The sequence below is a fragment of the Macrotis lagotis genome, chromosome X (genome assembly GCF_037893015.1).
Source record: "Macrotis lagotis isolate mMagLag1 chromosome X, bilby.v1.9.chrom.fasta, whole genome shotgun sequence".
Taxonomy (NCBI): Eukaryota; Metazoa; Chordata; class Mammalia; order Peramelemorphia; family Peramelidae; genus Macrotis; species Macrotis lagotis.
Window position 1 is genome coordinate 161,113,005 of NC_133666.1, and position 18,629 is coordinate 161,131,633.

General features: G+C 33.9%; 1 protein-coding gene across 1 annotated transcript; it reads right to left on the bottom strand.

Moving 5' to 3' along the window:
• Positions 1-249: 249 nt before the first annotated feature.
• On the bottom strand, positions 250-2,505 carry LOC141498876 (histone H3.3A-like). Its single transcript, XM_074201940.1, is given in 3 exon segments — positions 250-707; positions 709-1,079; positions 2,430-2,505. Coding segments are annotated over 3 exon segments (594 nt in total). The 3' UTR covers positions 250-560.
• Positions 2,506-18,629: the final 16,124 nt, after the last annotated feature.

Sequence of the window (18,629 nt, forward strand, 5' to 3'; positions counted from 1 at the left end):
TTCTTAGTCAATCTCAGACAGTTTTGAGAACTACTACTTTATTTTTTTTTTTAGTTTAATGTATTTTAATAGCAAACTTACAGGAACAGCACAGAAGACAGACAACATTAAAAACATGTACTTGCATGTAGGACAACTCAGTTAGAAAAGTATAGTGAATGGATGGAATCTACCGTATGATAAAAATGATACAAACACCATTTAGTTGCCGTCAATAAGAAATTTACTTTTTAAAAAAATCCAAATGCTGGCATTGTCCAGAAAAATTTAACAGGTTTATTTATAATTGTTATAAAGTTGAATGGTTGAAACTTGTTCATGGAAACATTTTTTTGACCGCATTAATGCTTTATGTCCTCGCATTTATATTCAAAATTCACACACAAATGAAAATGAAAAAAACTTGCCAATACCTGATTCTGTCCCCTATTTTTCCATTCGCAATCATATACTTAGGTACCTTTTGACCCCGTGGGAAAAAAATATCTAACGTTCAGAACTACCAATAACAAGAAGAAGAGATTTTTTTTTTCTGTTTTGAGAATGAAGAATGTTTCCCATCATAGTGGAATTTTAGCACGTTCTCCACGTATGCGGCGTGCTAGCTGGATATCTTTTGGCATGATTGTGACACGTTTGGCGTGGATAGCACAAAGGTTGGTGTCCTCAAACAGGCCAACCAGAGAAGCTTCACTTGCCTCCTGCAAAAGCACCAATTGCTGCAGTCTGGAAGCGCAGATCTGTGTGGAAGTCCTGAGCAATTTCACGCACCAGACGCTGGAAGGGGAGTTTACGAATCAGAAGTTCGGCGGACTTGTGATAACATCTGATTTCACGGAGAGCCACAGGACCCGGCCTGCAGCAGTGAGGCTTCTTGACCCCTCCGGTAGAGGGCGCACGCTTGCGAGCGGCTTTTGTGGCGAGCTGCGCCCTGGGGGCTTTACCACCGGTGGATTTTACAGGCGGTTTGCTTGGCACGAGCCGTGTTCCTGAAAACTTCTCCTTAGACACCCCCTTCGCTACGGCTGGGCTGGCGGAGCGGGAGGCGGCCCTGGCGCTGGGAGCTGCGGCGGCGGCGGCTGCGAACACCGAGAACTGCTACTTTACAAAATAATCTTAGACCTGCTAGGCTTAGGCCATCTTCCTTTACATTTTTTTTTATTAATTTCCTTAATATTTTTGACCTTTTGTTGTAATTTTTCTGACCATATAAAGTAACTTTTTGCTAGTTTAATTGGTACAGCACTGAATAAGCAATTTAGGCAGACTACAGGTTGGTTCTTTGAACATTTTGTGTAGAATCTCTGAATCTTTGCATCTTATACTTTTCTTGAACTACTACAGACCATAATCAATTCATTGACTTTTTCTTCAGGTTGAAGTCAATCCCTCCCTAGCTGAAGTTCCAATCAATAAAGAAATTTAGAAAGCATTCAAATTCTTTTCATGTAGCAAAGCACCTGCCACTGATTTTATTCCAGTTGCAATTTAAAAGGGAGGTCCATTATTCATACAAAAGTTGACTGAAATTTGGAGGGTTTATGGACAGAGAAGGCTTTCCTCTAGTAGACTGTCCTGTTAAAATTTCAGTGGGTTCTCTCTCTTAGTGATTGCTTGCAAGATACTTGCCAAAGTCTTCCTTAATGAACTTATCTTCACCTGAAGTTGATCATCTACCTGACAACCATTGTGACCTCAGAAAGGGCCAGGGAACAATCAATATGGTGTTTGCTGCCCAACGAATGTCAGGAGGTCAACAGATGTTTGAGCACAACGTTTTTAGATCCAACCAAAGTCTTTCATACTGTCAGTTGCAAAGCATTACAGAAAGTTATATCAAAGTTTTGTTGCCCAGAAAAATCCATCAGAATTGCATGTCAATTTCATGATGGCTCTGGAAAAATAGATAATGTTCTCACAATTTCCCAGTCATCAAGGTAGTATGTTTGCTCCTATGCTTTTTAGCATGATGTTTTCAGTCACTTTGTCAAATACTTTCAATGAGGACAAAGAGAATATCAAGGTCAGCTACTGCATTCATGGGATTTTTTTTCAACTTGAAAAGGCTACAAGCTACAACCAAAATGGAGGGAGTATTTGGTGCATGGTTTTGTTGTTGTTGTTTGTTTGTTTTCAGGAAAATACAAATGCTTCATCAGTCAGTATCACAACATTCGTATGTGGAACCATGAGTAACAGTAAATGGAGAAATTCTGAATTCTGTAGCTAAGTTCACTTACCTTGGTTGTATACTTTCTAGGAATGCATACATTAATAATGAGAGTGACAAATGATTTGCCGGAGCTAGTTCAGGGATTGTGAGACTTTGAAGGAGAGAATACATAAGAGAAGAGATATTAGAACAAATACCAAACTGAAGTTCAACAGAGCATTCATGCTGCTCATTATTGTATGCTAAATAGTATTACAACAGCGTGCCTGAACTGCATGCATTTGAATTTCTGAGGAAGGTTCTAAAATTCCACAATAGAACACTAAGGCCATTTCTTGAAATAAACTGCCAAACATTTAAATGTTACTACAGAGCTCTCTACTCTAATGGGCTGTCAATATTATTGCTTGAACACACTTGCCAAAAAGACTCTTTTATTAAGACCTCACATAAAGCAAGCCCTCACAAGGTCAGAAGAAGCAATACAAAGGCACACTCAAGGACTCTCAAGAACTTTGTAGATGATTGTGTGATTAAGAGAAACTGGCATATGCCCTACATGGCATACCCTAATTCGAAAATGTAGTAATTTCCATGAGCCAAGCAGTATTGTAGTAGTTCAAGAAAAGTGTAAGATGCAAAGATTCAGAGATTCTACACAAAATGTTCAAAGGACCAACCTGTAGTAGAACATTGTGAGCTCATATTAGTCTGATTACAAATAGTCAGACACACTAAAACTTGACTCTAACATAATGATGCCATTTTGATTTTCTTTGAGAGCAAAGCACAACAACCAACAACCCCAAAGTTCTTAAGAGTCCCTGAGTGTGCCTTTGTATTGCTTCTTCTGACCTTCTTGTGAGGGCTTGCTTTATGTGAGTGAATTCTTCATAAATGAGTCTTTTTGAGGTTTCTGCCTGGATGTGGGAGGGTGGGTCTTCCTCATCATTCATGGGAGCTTATTGGTTTGTGTGTGTGTGTGTGTGTGTGTGTGTGTGTGTGTGTGTGTGTGTGTGTGAAAGACAGACAGAGAGAGAGAGAGGGAGAGAGAGAGAGAGAGAGAAAGAAAGAGAGAGAGAGAGAGCATTGAGCCAGTATACATGACTCTGCTGAAAACAAACAGGGCTACTGGGTCACCCAAAGAGACCAAGTGACAACAATGCATCATGTGGTATACTCTAACCATAAGAGAATCAAGTTAATCAAGTTACCTCTTTGCATTTATTAAAAACATTTCAAATCTGATAAATTTTCCCCCAATCAAAATCTAAAGGAAAGCAGTATGAAATAGATTTGATGAACCAATAGAAATTATTACTTGAACAAAAAAATAAGCTTTTACACTAGAACCAAAAAAAGTGGAGTTATCTGGTGCAAAGACTTTTTATTTCATAGTCAGTATATGATAAAACAGAAATAGCATTTTCCAAGTGATAAAAGTTTATATTTGGGTATTTTTATACATTAGACCAATTCTTATGTCGTTCTAATTTCTAATGCCTTCTCTAATCTCCTTAAATTTTATTACCATCCAATTTGTTTAGTCGATATCTCTCATTTCATTAATTCTCTTTGAACTTCAACTTACTCTCAGTGATTCTCCTTTTTTATTTTCTGCCATCCATTTTGATGCAGTCCCATATTGAAGCAAGATCAGAGAATGTGATTCGCTTTTAAGGGAATTATAAAGAAATCTTTGGATAATATTCCTGGGCTCTGTAATCTCAAGATTTTATACATTCTTTGAAAGTTTGTTTAGCATTTTATCTTTGTTCCTTAATTGCCGGTGAATTTGTTTTGAAAACAGTATTCCTTTGAGAGAATTAAGGAAAATTTGTGGGGAATCACAAAAACTGGTCTAATTTTGGCATACAGAAGGTAGAGGGAGATAGTTGGAGAGACATTACTTAGAAATATTGAAAATTCAGAGAAAATAGAGTAAATAAGAAGGATTTGAGATCTATAATTTTACTTTCCAGAGTACAGAATCCATTTCCTCATTCCTTTTACATGCACTGGGGTAGATATTGCCTAAATGAATTTTGGCATAAGAAAGAAGTGTGCCTGTTCTCCTACTGATTCACTTTTATATAAATATAAGAAAGTCAAAATAATATAAGAAATTTTACCACTCAGTATCATAACTGGTTGCATAGCAAATAGATCACTGTACCTAGAACCAGGAAGACCTGAGAAAAAAATAGCCTTAATCACTTACTGAACAAATCACTTAGCTTCTGTTTATCTCAGTTCTCTTATTTGTAAAATGGCAATAATAACCTGGGGTACCCTCCCAAGTTATTTTCATAAAATAAAAACAGTTTTAAACTGATTTTCAAGTCTTAAAGTGCTATAGAAATATTACTCATGGAGACAGCAAAGTAATGCAGTGGATAGAGCACCAGCACTCAGGAGGACTTTAGTTCATATATATGGCTTCAGATACATAGATGCTAGTTGTGTGATCTTGGGCAAGTCACTTAAAAACATTGCTTTGCAACAATAAAAAAACAAACATTAGATCATATTAGAAATTCAATATACTTTATTTCTAGAGCCTACTTGAAGAATTTGATGTTCTAAAAATGTAGTCTGCCATCCAAAAACTATCTCTAATTTCCCTTTCCAATCTTATTTCATAACCTTTTCATCCAGTGAGACATACCCAACTTGAAATGTATTCTCCAAGCATATTGAAATCTTTCATTTTCAATATCCTACATTACCTCAACAAGTAGAATATAAACTACTAGGAACAATGTCTTATCTTACCTTTTGTTGTAAAACAGTATGTGTACAATGTTTGCTTATGTGGAGGAAGAGGTACTGATTTCATCAATTGCAATTTGACATATCTATTCCGCTAAAGAGAAGCTTTAACAAGTTATATTCGAAAGATCTTTATTCTCATTAAGATTGTGGATCTATTTTTCCTCTCTTTATATGCAAAATGACACTTTTGAACCTTGTTATTTCCCTTAATTTTTAAAAATTACAAAAAACAATTTGAAAAGCTAAAATATCTTATGCTTTAAATAGAAATCTGAACTAACTTTTTTAAGTAAATCAGATTCAGAGGAACATAACATTGGGTTAGAAAATGAATGTTACTACTCTCTAAAAAATATATTTTAGAGAGAATCCATATAAGACAGATGTTCATATGACAGTCAGAAGAAATGACACATGGACATTCTCAAGTTCTCACCAAAGAACTTTGACATTAATTGTGAGAAATTGGAGACACACAGATCATCCAGCATTGCATGTTCTCACCAAAGAAATAACTGTGCAAAGAATTATTGTGATGTTGAACAGTTTGCCCTAGATTAAAACAGATATCATTTGATCATTTATGAAATTATATCTCAGTAATATTTTTGTCACCCTTTCATTAACTGAGTTAACATCAAATTAACATCAAGCTTTAACATCAAATTCTTCAAGTAGGCTCTAGAAATAAAGTGTAATGAATTTCTAATATGATCTAATGTTTTGTTTTTCTATTTTTGCAAAGCAATGATTTTAAGTTATTTGCCCAAGGTCACACAACTACTGTCTATGTATCTGAAGCCATATATGAACTTAGTTAACTCCATTTCTTTTAAGGGATTCTTATCTACAATTATATATGTAGCAATTTTCTGAAATAAACTCACCAATTCTCTTCCATTTAAGGTCACTTAAGGTGTTAATATTTAATTTTTCCATCTTTTCATCTCCTGTTTGATCTGATCCAACTTACCTTTGTTCATATATCTTCTATCTGAGATTTCTGTCACTATTGATCTTTATACAATCAATTTTTTTTCCAGGACTAGACATCCATGTCTGAGTTTCCATTGAGCTTTGACTTGTATCCTGCATTCTTCCTGAAATTCTTATAGCTGTCATTTGCTCTTCCCTAGTAACATATTGAAAACTTTTCAGCTTCAGGAGCTCATCTTCCAGTGACATGTCTTTTACTCAATATTATTTTTAATATGACCCAATGGATTTTCTTGGCAAAGATGATGGAGTGATAATTTTGTACTCATAAACAAGCCAAATTCCTGACTCATTCATGGTCTGCTGTCCTTTAAGTGCTCAGTTGGGTTCTGGAAACAATAAAATGATTTATTTGTGCTCTGGTAAAAGCAAGAAATAATTAACCTACTCTAGAATAAACCAAATGGTTTCTTAGAAATCCAAATCTATTCTACCTTTAGAGAAGCATTTACTATGGAGATGGTTGATGGACAAAATTACAATCTGGGATTCCTGGAATCATTTAAAGGTACAGATGAATGTCTAGAACTAGATATATAATCCCAGAACTTCTTCAACCTAAGGCAATTGAATAAAGGAATCAGTCTAAACACAGTTAAATGTATAAAGGACATTGGATCATGAACTTTGTTTAAATGACATTTCTGTCATTAGCTAGGTTGAGGTGACTTTAAGCAAGGCACTTCATCTCTCTATAACTGAATTTCTTCATCTGTAAAAAAAATCCTGCAATTACAAATATGTATATATATTATGGAGCTTTTTTTTGATTTGTTTTGTTTTCAGTCCATTTTGCAAGGAAGGAAAGAAAGCACTCTGCCTGTTCAAAACAATTCTGAAAATATGAGGAATGAAAATTTTCTTTTTGAAGTAGAAATTTGCCAATTGTTACTTGATTTAAGTTGTATTAATTTTTAGTTTAATGAACTGTAAAACTTTTTTCTTGATTCTTTTCCATTAAATACAAACTCTTTGGTTATTCATGATATTTAAGCTTATATATTTGGGGGGGGGTATTCCTCTGAAATTATCTTCCATTTATATCAAATATATTATTATGTTCATCATTATAAGTATGTTGTTACAACTGTCCTGAGCAGGAATAGATACATCCCTAGCATCTTGTCCCCCCACACACACTTTTTTCTAGGGAGAACTTTGATACCTTACTTGAGGGGAAGTAGGATTTGGGTCTGGAAGCTTAGTCACTCATCTTCTAAGACAGGGGTATCAGGCTAGAATTAAACATGTCTGGGCTCTTAAATATTATTAGTTTAAAGGATTTAGTTTTCAGGTTCAAGCTACAATTTTGATTTCTATTATTTAATGGGGAAGAGTATATCTCAAAATCTATATACACAGTTTAGCATCCATCCCATGACATACCACTTTCACAATGAACACACAAAGAAAATAGAACATTAACCTATCTATTTAAATAAAAGCAAATCTTAGAAATTATATGTAAAAGAATATATATTAAATAATGCATGTTGACACCATTCTTCCATTGGGAGTGAGAGACCTCAGCTCAACCAACTCACTGAAAGGGAAAATTTCTCTAAAGTCTCTAGTGTAGCAGAATCATGATGGAGACTATTATCTCCATTCAAGTTAACTTCTTCCAAAGTTTTTTTTGCTCCCTTAAAAAAAGTGTTGGCATTATCTATCTTAACTCTTGAAGTAGAAGCCAGAAAATGATAAGAAAATGAATACAAGAGAATCTTGGCTAATCTAATAGGTGTGAGATGATACCTTATTCTTGTTTTAATTTGCATTTCTCTAATCAATAATGATTTGGAACATTTTTATATGATTATATATGGCTTTCATTTCTTCATTTGAAAACTTTCTTTTCATATCCTTTGACCATTTATCAGTTGGGGAATGACTTGCATCTTTAGAAATTTGATGTAGTTCTCTGTATATTTTAGAAATGAGCCCTTTTTTCAGAACTCCTAGCTGTGAAGACTGTTTCCCAAATTTCTGTTTTCCTTCTAATTTTGAAAATATTGATTTGATTAGTGCTAAAACTTTTTAAAATTTAATATAGTCAAAATCATTCATTTTGCAGTTTATAATGCATTCTATTTCATATTTGGTCATAAATATGTCTGCTTTCCCTAGATTTGATAGAGCATTTCTTAGTCTATTAATTTATATAATCTATTAAAGCTTTCTCTCTTTGTAGGTGATATCATGAGGTACTTACGGAACATGAAAAAATAATATTTAAAACTCCTTGAAATGATCTACAAATTCAGCAAAGTAGCAGATTATAAAATAAATCCACATAAATCATCAGCATTCCTATATATGAACAACAAACCCAAGAGTGAGATAGAAAATTCCACTTAAAGCAATCGTGGACAGCATTAAATACTTGGGAATTTACTTCCCAAGACAAATCCAGAAGCTGTATGAACACAATTATAAAGCACTTCTCACCCAAATAAAGTCTGATATAAGAAATTGGAAAAATGTCAATTGCTCATGGTTAGGTTGAGTTGATATAATAAAAATGACAATTCTGCACAAATTAAATTACTTCTTCAGTGCCAACCAATAAAACTACCAAATAACTATTTTAACAGGCTAGAAAAAATAGTAAAAACATTCATCTGGAGAAACAAAAGTTCATCTACACAAGGGATCTAATGAAAAAAATGTAAAGGAAGGTGGTCTAGCTCTATCAGATCTAAAACTATACTACAGAGCAGCAGTCATCCAAACTGCCAGATACTAGTTCAGGTACATAGTAATAGATCAGTGAATTAGGATAAGATCAAAATAAACAGTAGTAACTGACTATAATAATTTACTTTTTTGGCAAACCCAAAGATATCAGCTTCTAGGATAAGAACTCAGTATTTGATAAAAAAAAATGTTTGGGAAACAAAAAATAGTACAGCAAAAATTAGGCGTAGACCCACATCTCACACCCTATACCAAAATAAAGCCAAAATGGGTACAAGATTTATACATAAAGGGTGACACCATAGCTAATTTTCATGGTTTCTTTCCAAAACTCCCTGGTATGGTCCACTACCAATCTTTTGGAGTCAGGGTTAGTCATGGATCGATCAGTGTTCTTAAGTATTTGAAAGTTGTTTTCCTTTTATATCTCTGGGAAAAATATCTTATTATTTTAAGTCCAGGCCTTGTCCAATTTGTAAAGGTATGTTTTCCAAATGATATTTATAGACATATAAAGCAATTATTGTACATGTTTTGTTTTTGTTTTTGCAAAGCAATGGGGTTAAATTACATGACCAAAGTCACACAGCCAGGTAATTATTAAGTGTCTGAGGTCATCCTGACTCCAGATTCGATGCTCTATCTAGTATGCCACCTAGCTACCCCTGCTGTACATATTTTTGTAAATATGGCTTCTTTTCCACTTTTTTCCAATTTTTTTGTAGATATAAGATTAGTAGTGGGTTTCTAGGTCAAAGGGTATTTCCAAATTAATAATAGTACATAATTTAAATTTCCAGAAGAACAAATTCCACTCCTTTTTTCCCTTTGTTTTGGGGAACTGATCAGTTTGAAATTGAACTTTATAATACTTTTCATTTGTATCTCTTACCATTTGTGATTTGGAATATTTTTTTTCTGATGGTTTCCAGGACCCCATCATACCTTTAGAAACTCCTTACAGCTTAATCCTTGCCACTTTCACTATAATACAATACCATGGACTCCTTGTTCTCTGAGCAAGACATTCAAATTCCCAGTTCTGGACATTTTCTATACCTTTCTCCCATACCTGAAATTATCTCTCTCCTCTTCTCTGTTTCCTGGTTTCTCTGGATACATTTCAAGTCCCAGATTAAATCTCATCTTCAATATGAAATCTTCATCTATCTCCCTCCTGTGTATATCTTATTTGTACATAATTGTTTGCATTATATCTATCCCATTACACTGCGAGATCTTTGAGGGCAGATATTGTTTTTACTTTTCTTTGTATGCTTGGTATACAAATACAGAATATAGTAGGCTAGAAGAAAATTAATTTATTCAAGTAGAAAATTAATTATTAACAAATTTACTTATTTTTTTGTAAACCTTGTTTTTCAAAAGGGGAACAGAGTAATAGAATAGATAAAAATGGATTTTGAGTAAGAAGATTTGAGCCAGATTACAGTTCTGATACCCCTGTGTGTATATTGGCATGTCACTCTAACTCTCTGGGCCACAGATTCTTCAAGTAAAAAAATGAGATGATTGGAATTTTAGGACTTTTAAAATCATAAGTTTATGATCTTATGATTCTTGGAAGAAGCACCTAAATGCAATTATTTCAAATGAGAATATACACTTTCAAAAATTATGGTGAGAATGAACCAAAGAAAGGTTAATACATACACATGCAAATGCACATACCAAGAGAGAAATTTCAAGTCAATTATCAAATAATCTCATTTTCTATAGGAAATTTTTTAGAGGAAAAACATGTCATAGCAAAGCTTTAGACGATTTGCAAATCGTTCATTTTAACAAGCAGTGGCTGGTTTAATAAAAAACTATGCTGAACAAGAAATGTGGAGTGATTTATGTAAATCTGCTTTATTCAGCATAAATGAAGTATGTGGTTTAAGTCAATTATCAACTCAGGGACTTTTGTTGGCTTCCTTTGGGTTCATTTAAATGATCTGAAAAATGAGTAAAAGAAGTAGATACATATTTTATGTGAAGAATTAACTTCATGTCAAAAACAAATTTATTATCTTTTCATAGTGATTGACTATAATATTAAAAGTGAAATAGAAGGGAAATCAAAGTAATTAATTCATATTAGTGTTTATATTTTAATCCCAATTCCCCAAAGTGAGAAAGAACTAATCATATAGGACTTGTAGAATTTCAAAGTTCTAAATGTAAATTGGGTTAGAGTTAAAATAGTCACATGTGAAATACAGGATTAGAACTTTGAAGATAGAAAAGCATAGTTGTAAAAACATGAAGCTGTTTTTTCATAAAATATTTGTAAAAATGGTTCAATCTCAGTGATTCATTAGTGAGAAGATAACCATAAAAAGGTGGATTGTATTTCTGTAGTGAATGTAGGTTTGGTGCTGGAGGTCTTCCCAATAAAGTTGGGGAAAATAAATTAGGGCAAGGAAAAATGTCACAAAGCCCATTAAGAACCATAGCCATTAGCAAAGAATTGGAAATTGAGAGGATACCCATCAATTGAGGAATGGCTAAACAAGTAATATGGTACATTAATACTGTGGAATATTATTATTCTATAAGAAACCATAAATGGTCAGACTCTAGAGAAACAAGGAATGACTTATGGGATCTGATGCTGAGGGAAGGCAGTAGAGCCAAAAGAACAATGTACACATCAACAATATTATACAATGAAAAATCTTTGTGGTTTGCTTTGTTTGTTTTGTTTTTTAGGTTTTTGCAAGGCAATAGGGTTAACTGGCTTGCCCAAGGCCACACAGCTACGTAATTATTAAATGTCTTAGTCTGGATTTGAACTCAGGTACTCCTAACTCCGGGGCTGGTGCTCTATCCACTGTGCCACCTAGACACCCTGAGATGAACAATCTTAATGGAAGCAACTCCTCTAGACAGTCCAGAGAACTAGGACACATGTATTGGACTTTTAATAGTCTATATTATCCCCAACCAAAGGAAGAAAAACAAAACAAACAAAATAAAAAAGACACAGAAAAAAACACCCCTGCCAAATCTGACGAACACCTTATAAAAATTGTCTCTTATGTATATCTTTACCTTAATCCTAATTCCTCATGCCAAAAATTGCTTATTTGTAGATATGTTTAACAAAATACATATGTAAAATGCTACCCTGACTGTTCCGTACTGAGGGGAGAGGAGTGGGAAGGAAGGGTGGAAATGGATGAAAATTTTAAAAAAATTAATGCTAAAAATAGAACCATAGCCATATAATTTTCTCCTTTTTTAAAATGTGATTTTATCTGCACTATCTATAGTAATAGGAAGAAATGCTCTAAATCATTATTAATTAGACAAATTCAGATTAAAACAATGCTGAGCTACTTACTACCTCACAACTATTTCAGTGAGATCAGTGACAAAAAGGAAAATGATCATTGTTGGAGAGCATGTGGAATTGGGACACAACTGGGTAGGTCGTGAACTGATCCAAACATTCTGGAGAGCAATTTGGAACTGTGCCCAAAAGGCAAATAAACCACAATACCACTATTAGGTCTAGATCCCAAAGAAATCATTACAAAAGGAAACAAACCTCTATTTACCAAAATATTTATATTAGGTCTTTTTGTAGTGGCAAATAATTGGAAATTGAGCCCATCAATTGAGAAATGGCTAAACATTTTATGGTTCATAAGAAAAAATCTGGAAAGACTTGCATAAACTGATGTTGAAGGAAGCAAGCGGAATGAGGAGAATGTTGTATACATTAGCAACAACATTGTGAGATGATCAGCTATTATGGACACAGCTCTTTTCAGTTCAATGATCAAAGACAGTCCTGAGAGATCTGTTATGGAAAATGTCATCTACATCCAGAGAATAAATTTGAATGTAGAGCAAAATATCCTAAGTTCACTTTTTAAAAATTTCTTCATTTTTTTCTTTCTCATTTTTTCCCTTAGTTCTAATTCTTCTTTCATAACACATCTAATATGTGCCTGTACAACTTCTATGATCTTGCTCACTTCTTTAGGGAGGGAAGAGGGAATGAAGGGTGGTAGAGAATTGTGGAATTCAAAAATTTGCAAAAGGATAAATATTGAAAACTACTTTTGCATGTAATTGGACAGAAACATTTTAAAACATGAATTAATAGCAAAAATAAAAGGTTAGATTTCCCTGCATTATCCAGGGCACTCCTAGGTCTAAACCACGCTCTGATTGCATGGCAGTTTTGACATCTGATTTTCCAATCTGAGCTAGTCTATCTTGTAGGTAGACTGATGGATCTCTGCACACTACATATATGAGATCTCATCCTATTGGTACTGGTATTAGTGAAGACAACTAATCAACTTTAGCCCTACCTTGGTCGAGAACTCCAGAAGTCCAAATAACTTCATGCTTCATCTTTATACAATATGTATTTGCAATCTATAGCTATAGATATGCCAGTATATGCTATCTCTTCTGACTTTGATTTGTGTTCCTGAAGTAATCAGGAATAAAAGCCTTTTATTACTGAGGTATGAGTTGTTCCAAGTACATGGAGCACTTTCAACTAAGTACTACCCTTAGGGGACTTAACCAGTCTCCTCTAAGGTATTACATATATGACTCAATAGACTGTGATGTTCTGATTATTACTGCATTTGCTTTCTGCGGTGTTATAACTTTTTCTTGCTTTTACCTTATCATAATGTAAATATTTTCTGCATAAGAGTTAATGTTTTAATAGTGACTAATTTTGTCCAAGTGGAAATCAAACAAGTGGGTTCTCATGAGCTCCGATAAAAAGTAGTATACTTCTTCCACAACAAATTGTTCACATATTTTGAAAAGTTTAAATTGTGGTCCATCCCTCAGCACCTCAGCTCTGCTAGTGTATTAAGTCAAGTTGACATGAATGAAACAGTGCAGAAAGAGAATAGTCAGTTATAACCTGAAAGAGATTAAAAGAAAAGTTCATATTTTGAAAGTGACTGGCCATTTCACAAGGTAGACAATCTAATCACAATGTTTCCATTATGTTATGGAAGGAGCATTTCTCTGTACATGGACATTCTTTTTTGATCCAGTCTGATTAAGAGGGAAGCTTAAAAGCACACCACTGAAGAATGTGTTTAATTGTGCAGGCATCAAGAAGTTAAGAACAATACCATACCATTTTCTAAGAAATGTATACTTCAAATATTTCCAATACACTGCTGAAAGTTAGGGACACTAAGAGAACAAAAATATAAGGGATATCAATTTGGGACATTCTTAGCACCTGAGTACAATATCATAACACATGATGCTACAGGCATTATTTATACTGTGACTTCTGATATTGAATATGAGTTGCATTTACCTATTGACATCTGCTTTATGATTTTTGAGTCAGTATATCTTTCAACTGAAGGAGAATTTTTCTTACTATGAAATTATAACTTAAATTTGGAAGCATCTTAACAGAAACAAATTATATTAAGGTGCCTGAATTCATTGTCAGGTACTTTAAAAAGAAAACCAAGTTTTGCTGGGAAGTTATGGTGTTCACTGAATGTGCACATTAGCAGATTAATAGACAGCTAAGTCATACTTAGTTGTGGAATGATTAGAGAGTTTATTTATGGAATGGGCAAAGTCATTTTTTTTAGTTTCTTCTGTCAACTTTCTCTCTATATTAAAACTTTTGATGCCATAGGAGAAACTAAAAAAGTCATTATACATATAAGTTTCTAATAGAAACCAGATGACAATATTGTTTATCTACATGATGTATATCCTGAAAATAATTGAATATTTTCATTAATATGGATTTGAGTATGCTTTTTTGTTGTTTCACATATATTTGCTTTTGTGCTATTGGCAAGTACATATTTGCCAATCGAAAAGATGACTGTGCATGAAATATATATATATATATATATGTGTGTGTGTGTGTGTGTGTGTATAACCTAAGTTTTATGTATATCATCTAAGAATAGATTTACTTTCTATTTACCTGTTCTTTATTCCTTATTAGTCAATCAGTTATTCTTCAAGTCTCTTTAGGTTATTATTATTCTGTTTTGTTTTAGTCTATATACATTTTCTTTTGTTCCCTAAATATACTATGGTACTATATGCACACACACACACACACACACACACACATATATATATATATATATATATATATATATATATATATATATATATATATATATACACACACACACCCTGTCTATAATTAGCCCTTTAGCCTCTGAAAGAATTTAGCAACTGGAGCTTTACATTTTACTATGTCTATTGAATGCATTGTTGATATACTTTTGTAAAGAATAGCACTCTAGTCAGCAGCTAGGTAGCACAGTGGATAGAGCACTGGCCCTAGTCAGGAGGATCTGAGTTCAAGTCCAGCCTCAGACACTTAATAATTACCTAGCTGTGTGGCCTTGGGCAAGCCACTTAACCCCATTTGCCTTGCAAAAAAACAAAAAAAAGAATAGCACTCTATTCTAGAATGGACCTGACTCAAACTAGTCTCTGGTAGTTTAGTTTCAATACTGGAATAAAATAAGAAATTCCTATATCATTTAATAGTCATCAAAAGAAGATTTATTTAGCTATAGTAGAGGAAGGATATTCAGCTAAGTGAAGCTACCCTGATTGTGGACTGCCCATCATGTACTTCCAACTAAGTCTTTGAGACATTATGGAGATGCTTGAGTTGTTTTGTATGCAGGTAACCAAGATCTGCTATAAAACAGTGTGAGACTTTAGTATTCTAAATCAATTTAATCTCAAAGATTATTTTATTACCTTAAAAAAGAGGGGGGTGGGAAAGCCCTAGCCTAACTGAAGGATACTTTGAATCTAACCACTCCAGTGCTATTAGGCTATTGCTTGGTTGAATATCCACATTAATGTTCCTTTTTGTTTTAAAACTGTGTTGTATAGGTACAGATGTCAGATATACCACAGAATATTTTACAAAGGAATAGAAGAATACATATTTACTGAACGTGGGAGAAGTGCTGTTTTAGCATTGCCAAAGGTGCTATGACTGGCAAATAAATTCCCATTGTACTGAAGCAAACTTTGATAAAAAAATCTGTGCTATTGGCAATAAATTGAGGAGGGAAAGGGAGCAGAATTTAAACAAACTAAAAAATGTACCTGGAAGCATGAAGGAGAACTGTGTTGCCAAAACTTTTTGGACTCCTTAGACTGGAGTTGGTGATTGGTGATTCCTCATCTTCCTTCTTTTTTCCTTTCACTATTCTAAAGAGAAATGTACCTTACTGCCCTTAAAAATACTCTCTCATATTTACCCTGTTACAAAATTTGTTTTGTTTCATTCTGTATAATCACCACAAGGATTTAATTGATTTTATTTTTATTTTGAGGGATTGGTTATGGAGAGGGAAACTTCAAAGAAAAAAAAAGCTTATTTTCTCTTTGCTTGAGTATCTCTGTTTATTATTAAATTTTGTTATTAATTTTTGGAATGAAACAAGCATTTCCATAACATACCTTAATAAAAAAATGACTGTGCATGAAACAGATCCACTATACACAAGTAGCCATTCCTTTTAAATAAACAACAAAATTATCTAGTTAACTGTTTTTTTTCCTTTTTTTAGGTTTTTAATTTAATTTTATTTAAGGCAATGGGGTCAAGAATGACTTGCCCAATTACTAGGCAATTTTTAAGTGTTTGATGTCAGATTTGAGCTCAGGTCCTCCTTTCTCCAGGGCTGGTGCTCTATCAGCTGTGCCTAGCTGCCTCCCTTATTTCTTTTTCTTTACTCCCTTCATGCCCTCTAATTAAAGAGGGATATAATTAAACACAAATTTTAATTGTGTGTATATGTATATATATATATATATATATAAATATATATACATATATTCACAATGCACATCAACATACATGTAATAATGCATGAAAAAGCATGTGTGTATATGCACATACATACACATGTATGTATAATACATATATATACATAAATATCTAAGGTGATGAAGAAAAATATTATCTTCATAGAAAGACAGAAAGCAAAACTGCAGTTGATGGGTATCTCAACATGCCCCTTTCAGACATAAAATTAACAAAAATAAATAAAAAGAACCTAAGGAGAGGAATAGAATTTTAGAAATATTATAAAGTACAGAACTCTGGAAATTATTTAATGGAAATGGAAAGAAATATTTATATTTCTCAATTGTGTGTGAAAATTTCAGAAAAATATTATCATCTTGGATTTCTGTGGCTGAACAAAGATGAAGGAGAGAAGCTAACCTGTTCCCAGAACTTTTCCCTATCAAAGATACATGTAGCCTCTACTCTGACAATCAAGCTACAGATGCCACCAAGAAAAAGAGAAGATTCAAAGAAGTTTTCAACTGCAGACATCCTGGGGAATCTTCAGTGAAGGTCCATCTCTTTGGGGGAAAAAAGGGAATTAAAGTCCATGAGGCAGGAGAGTGGCAAAAGCCAGCAGAGGGATTTTAGCCATAATCCAATCCAGGTCCTGACAGCTTAATATTAACAGAGAGTTTCATTAAAAGGTAAATGAAAAGGAGAAGGGAAAAATAAAACAAAATAAAACAAATGTTACCCAAGACCATCAAATTCTTTACAACCCTAAAAGGGAAGATATAACACTTATAATTCTTGAGAATTTCACTTCTCTCCTAAGGTAATTCAAGGCTCAGATATAATTGAAGAGATTGGACTTAAAGGATAAGAGTATATTTGGTTCTTGTTTCTCCAGTGAAGATGTCCAAGATGACATCACTATGTGTGAGACAAAAAAGCCTTGATGAAATGCAGAGGTTTTAACTTTAAATTTCAGTGTCCCATTATCCTCTGACCCACTTTAATTCTGTTGTACTGACAAAAACTTAGCACTTTGTCTGATGAGGGCATCAGAAACTGCAAGGTCCAGAGTCAGTATCTGTGTAAAGCACAATCATTTGTAAAGTTCTCAGGTGAGACCTCCAGAGCCTCCAAGTACTTAGAGATCTTTAAGATTCTTGGAATTAATGAGATCAGAGTTTGACCCAATCCACCCTTCACTTAACAAAGTATTAAGCACCCAGGGTGGGGAGGCCTGTAAAATGTAAGAGAAAGAAGGGAGTTAAGTATCATGTGAGGGTGGGGGTGAGGGAAAGTTTGAGAGAGAAAATAGGCCCTGCTTCACTTAACTAGGCGTGTTTGTGTGTGTCTGTGTGTGTGTGTGTGTGTGTGTGTGTGTGTGTGTGTGTGTGTGCAACTGTAAAATATTAGAGAAAGCAAGCCATGATTCACCAAGGGGTTAAGTACCCAGGTTGGGGGGGGGCAGGCAAAGTGTGAGAGAAAATGGGCAGTGGGGGGAGGAAAGGCACAAATAGTTCAAGAAATCATTTGGCTTTGGATGATACTGTAGCTCATGAGGAAGACTGTGTGTCCTTGGAGGGTAGTTGAAAGGGGGTAAAGTAAAAAATGATCAAAAATCTAATTGGATGTAATTTGCCAATGCTGCTTATCAAGCAATCAAACAAGCCAAGCAATCTGTGATGACACTTTGATTACAATATGAACTTATCAAGAAAATAATCAAAATGTGTTCCATAATACCTGATTAAAAATACTACAGCAATAAAGAACACCAGGTTAAGAGGGACAAAGATTTATAATTTTAGAGGGAAAGAAGGGAGAGTGTGAACTCTGAGTAAATTCTATTCAATAGATTTGGCCCAGAATGGGAATAAGATACATTACTGCTTGGGTTTAAAATTTTATTTTAATCTGCAGGAAATGGGGAGGGTAGAAATGGGGTAAAAAGATAAAGGAAGAAGGGACTGATAAAAGGGAAGGCAAAGGTAAAAGTGAAAATAAAGTGAAGGTTAAATCTTAATAGAAAAGTCAAAGAGGAAAGGGTATAAAATTTTGGTGCTGAAGTATAAGAGGAAAGGAATTAGAAAAATATAAATAGAGAAAGAGAGCATTGAGGGAAATGTATAATGGCAATCAACTGTAAATGTTGGGATGAACTTTCTCATAAAA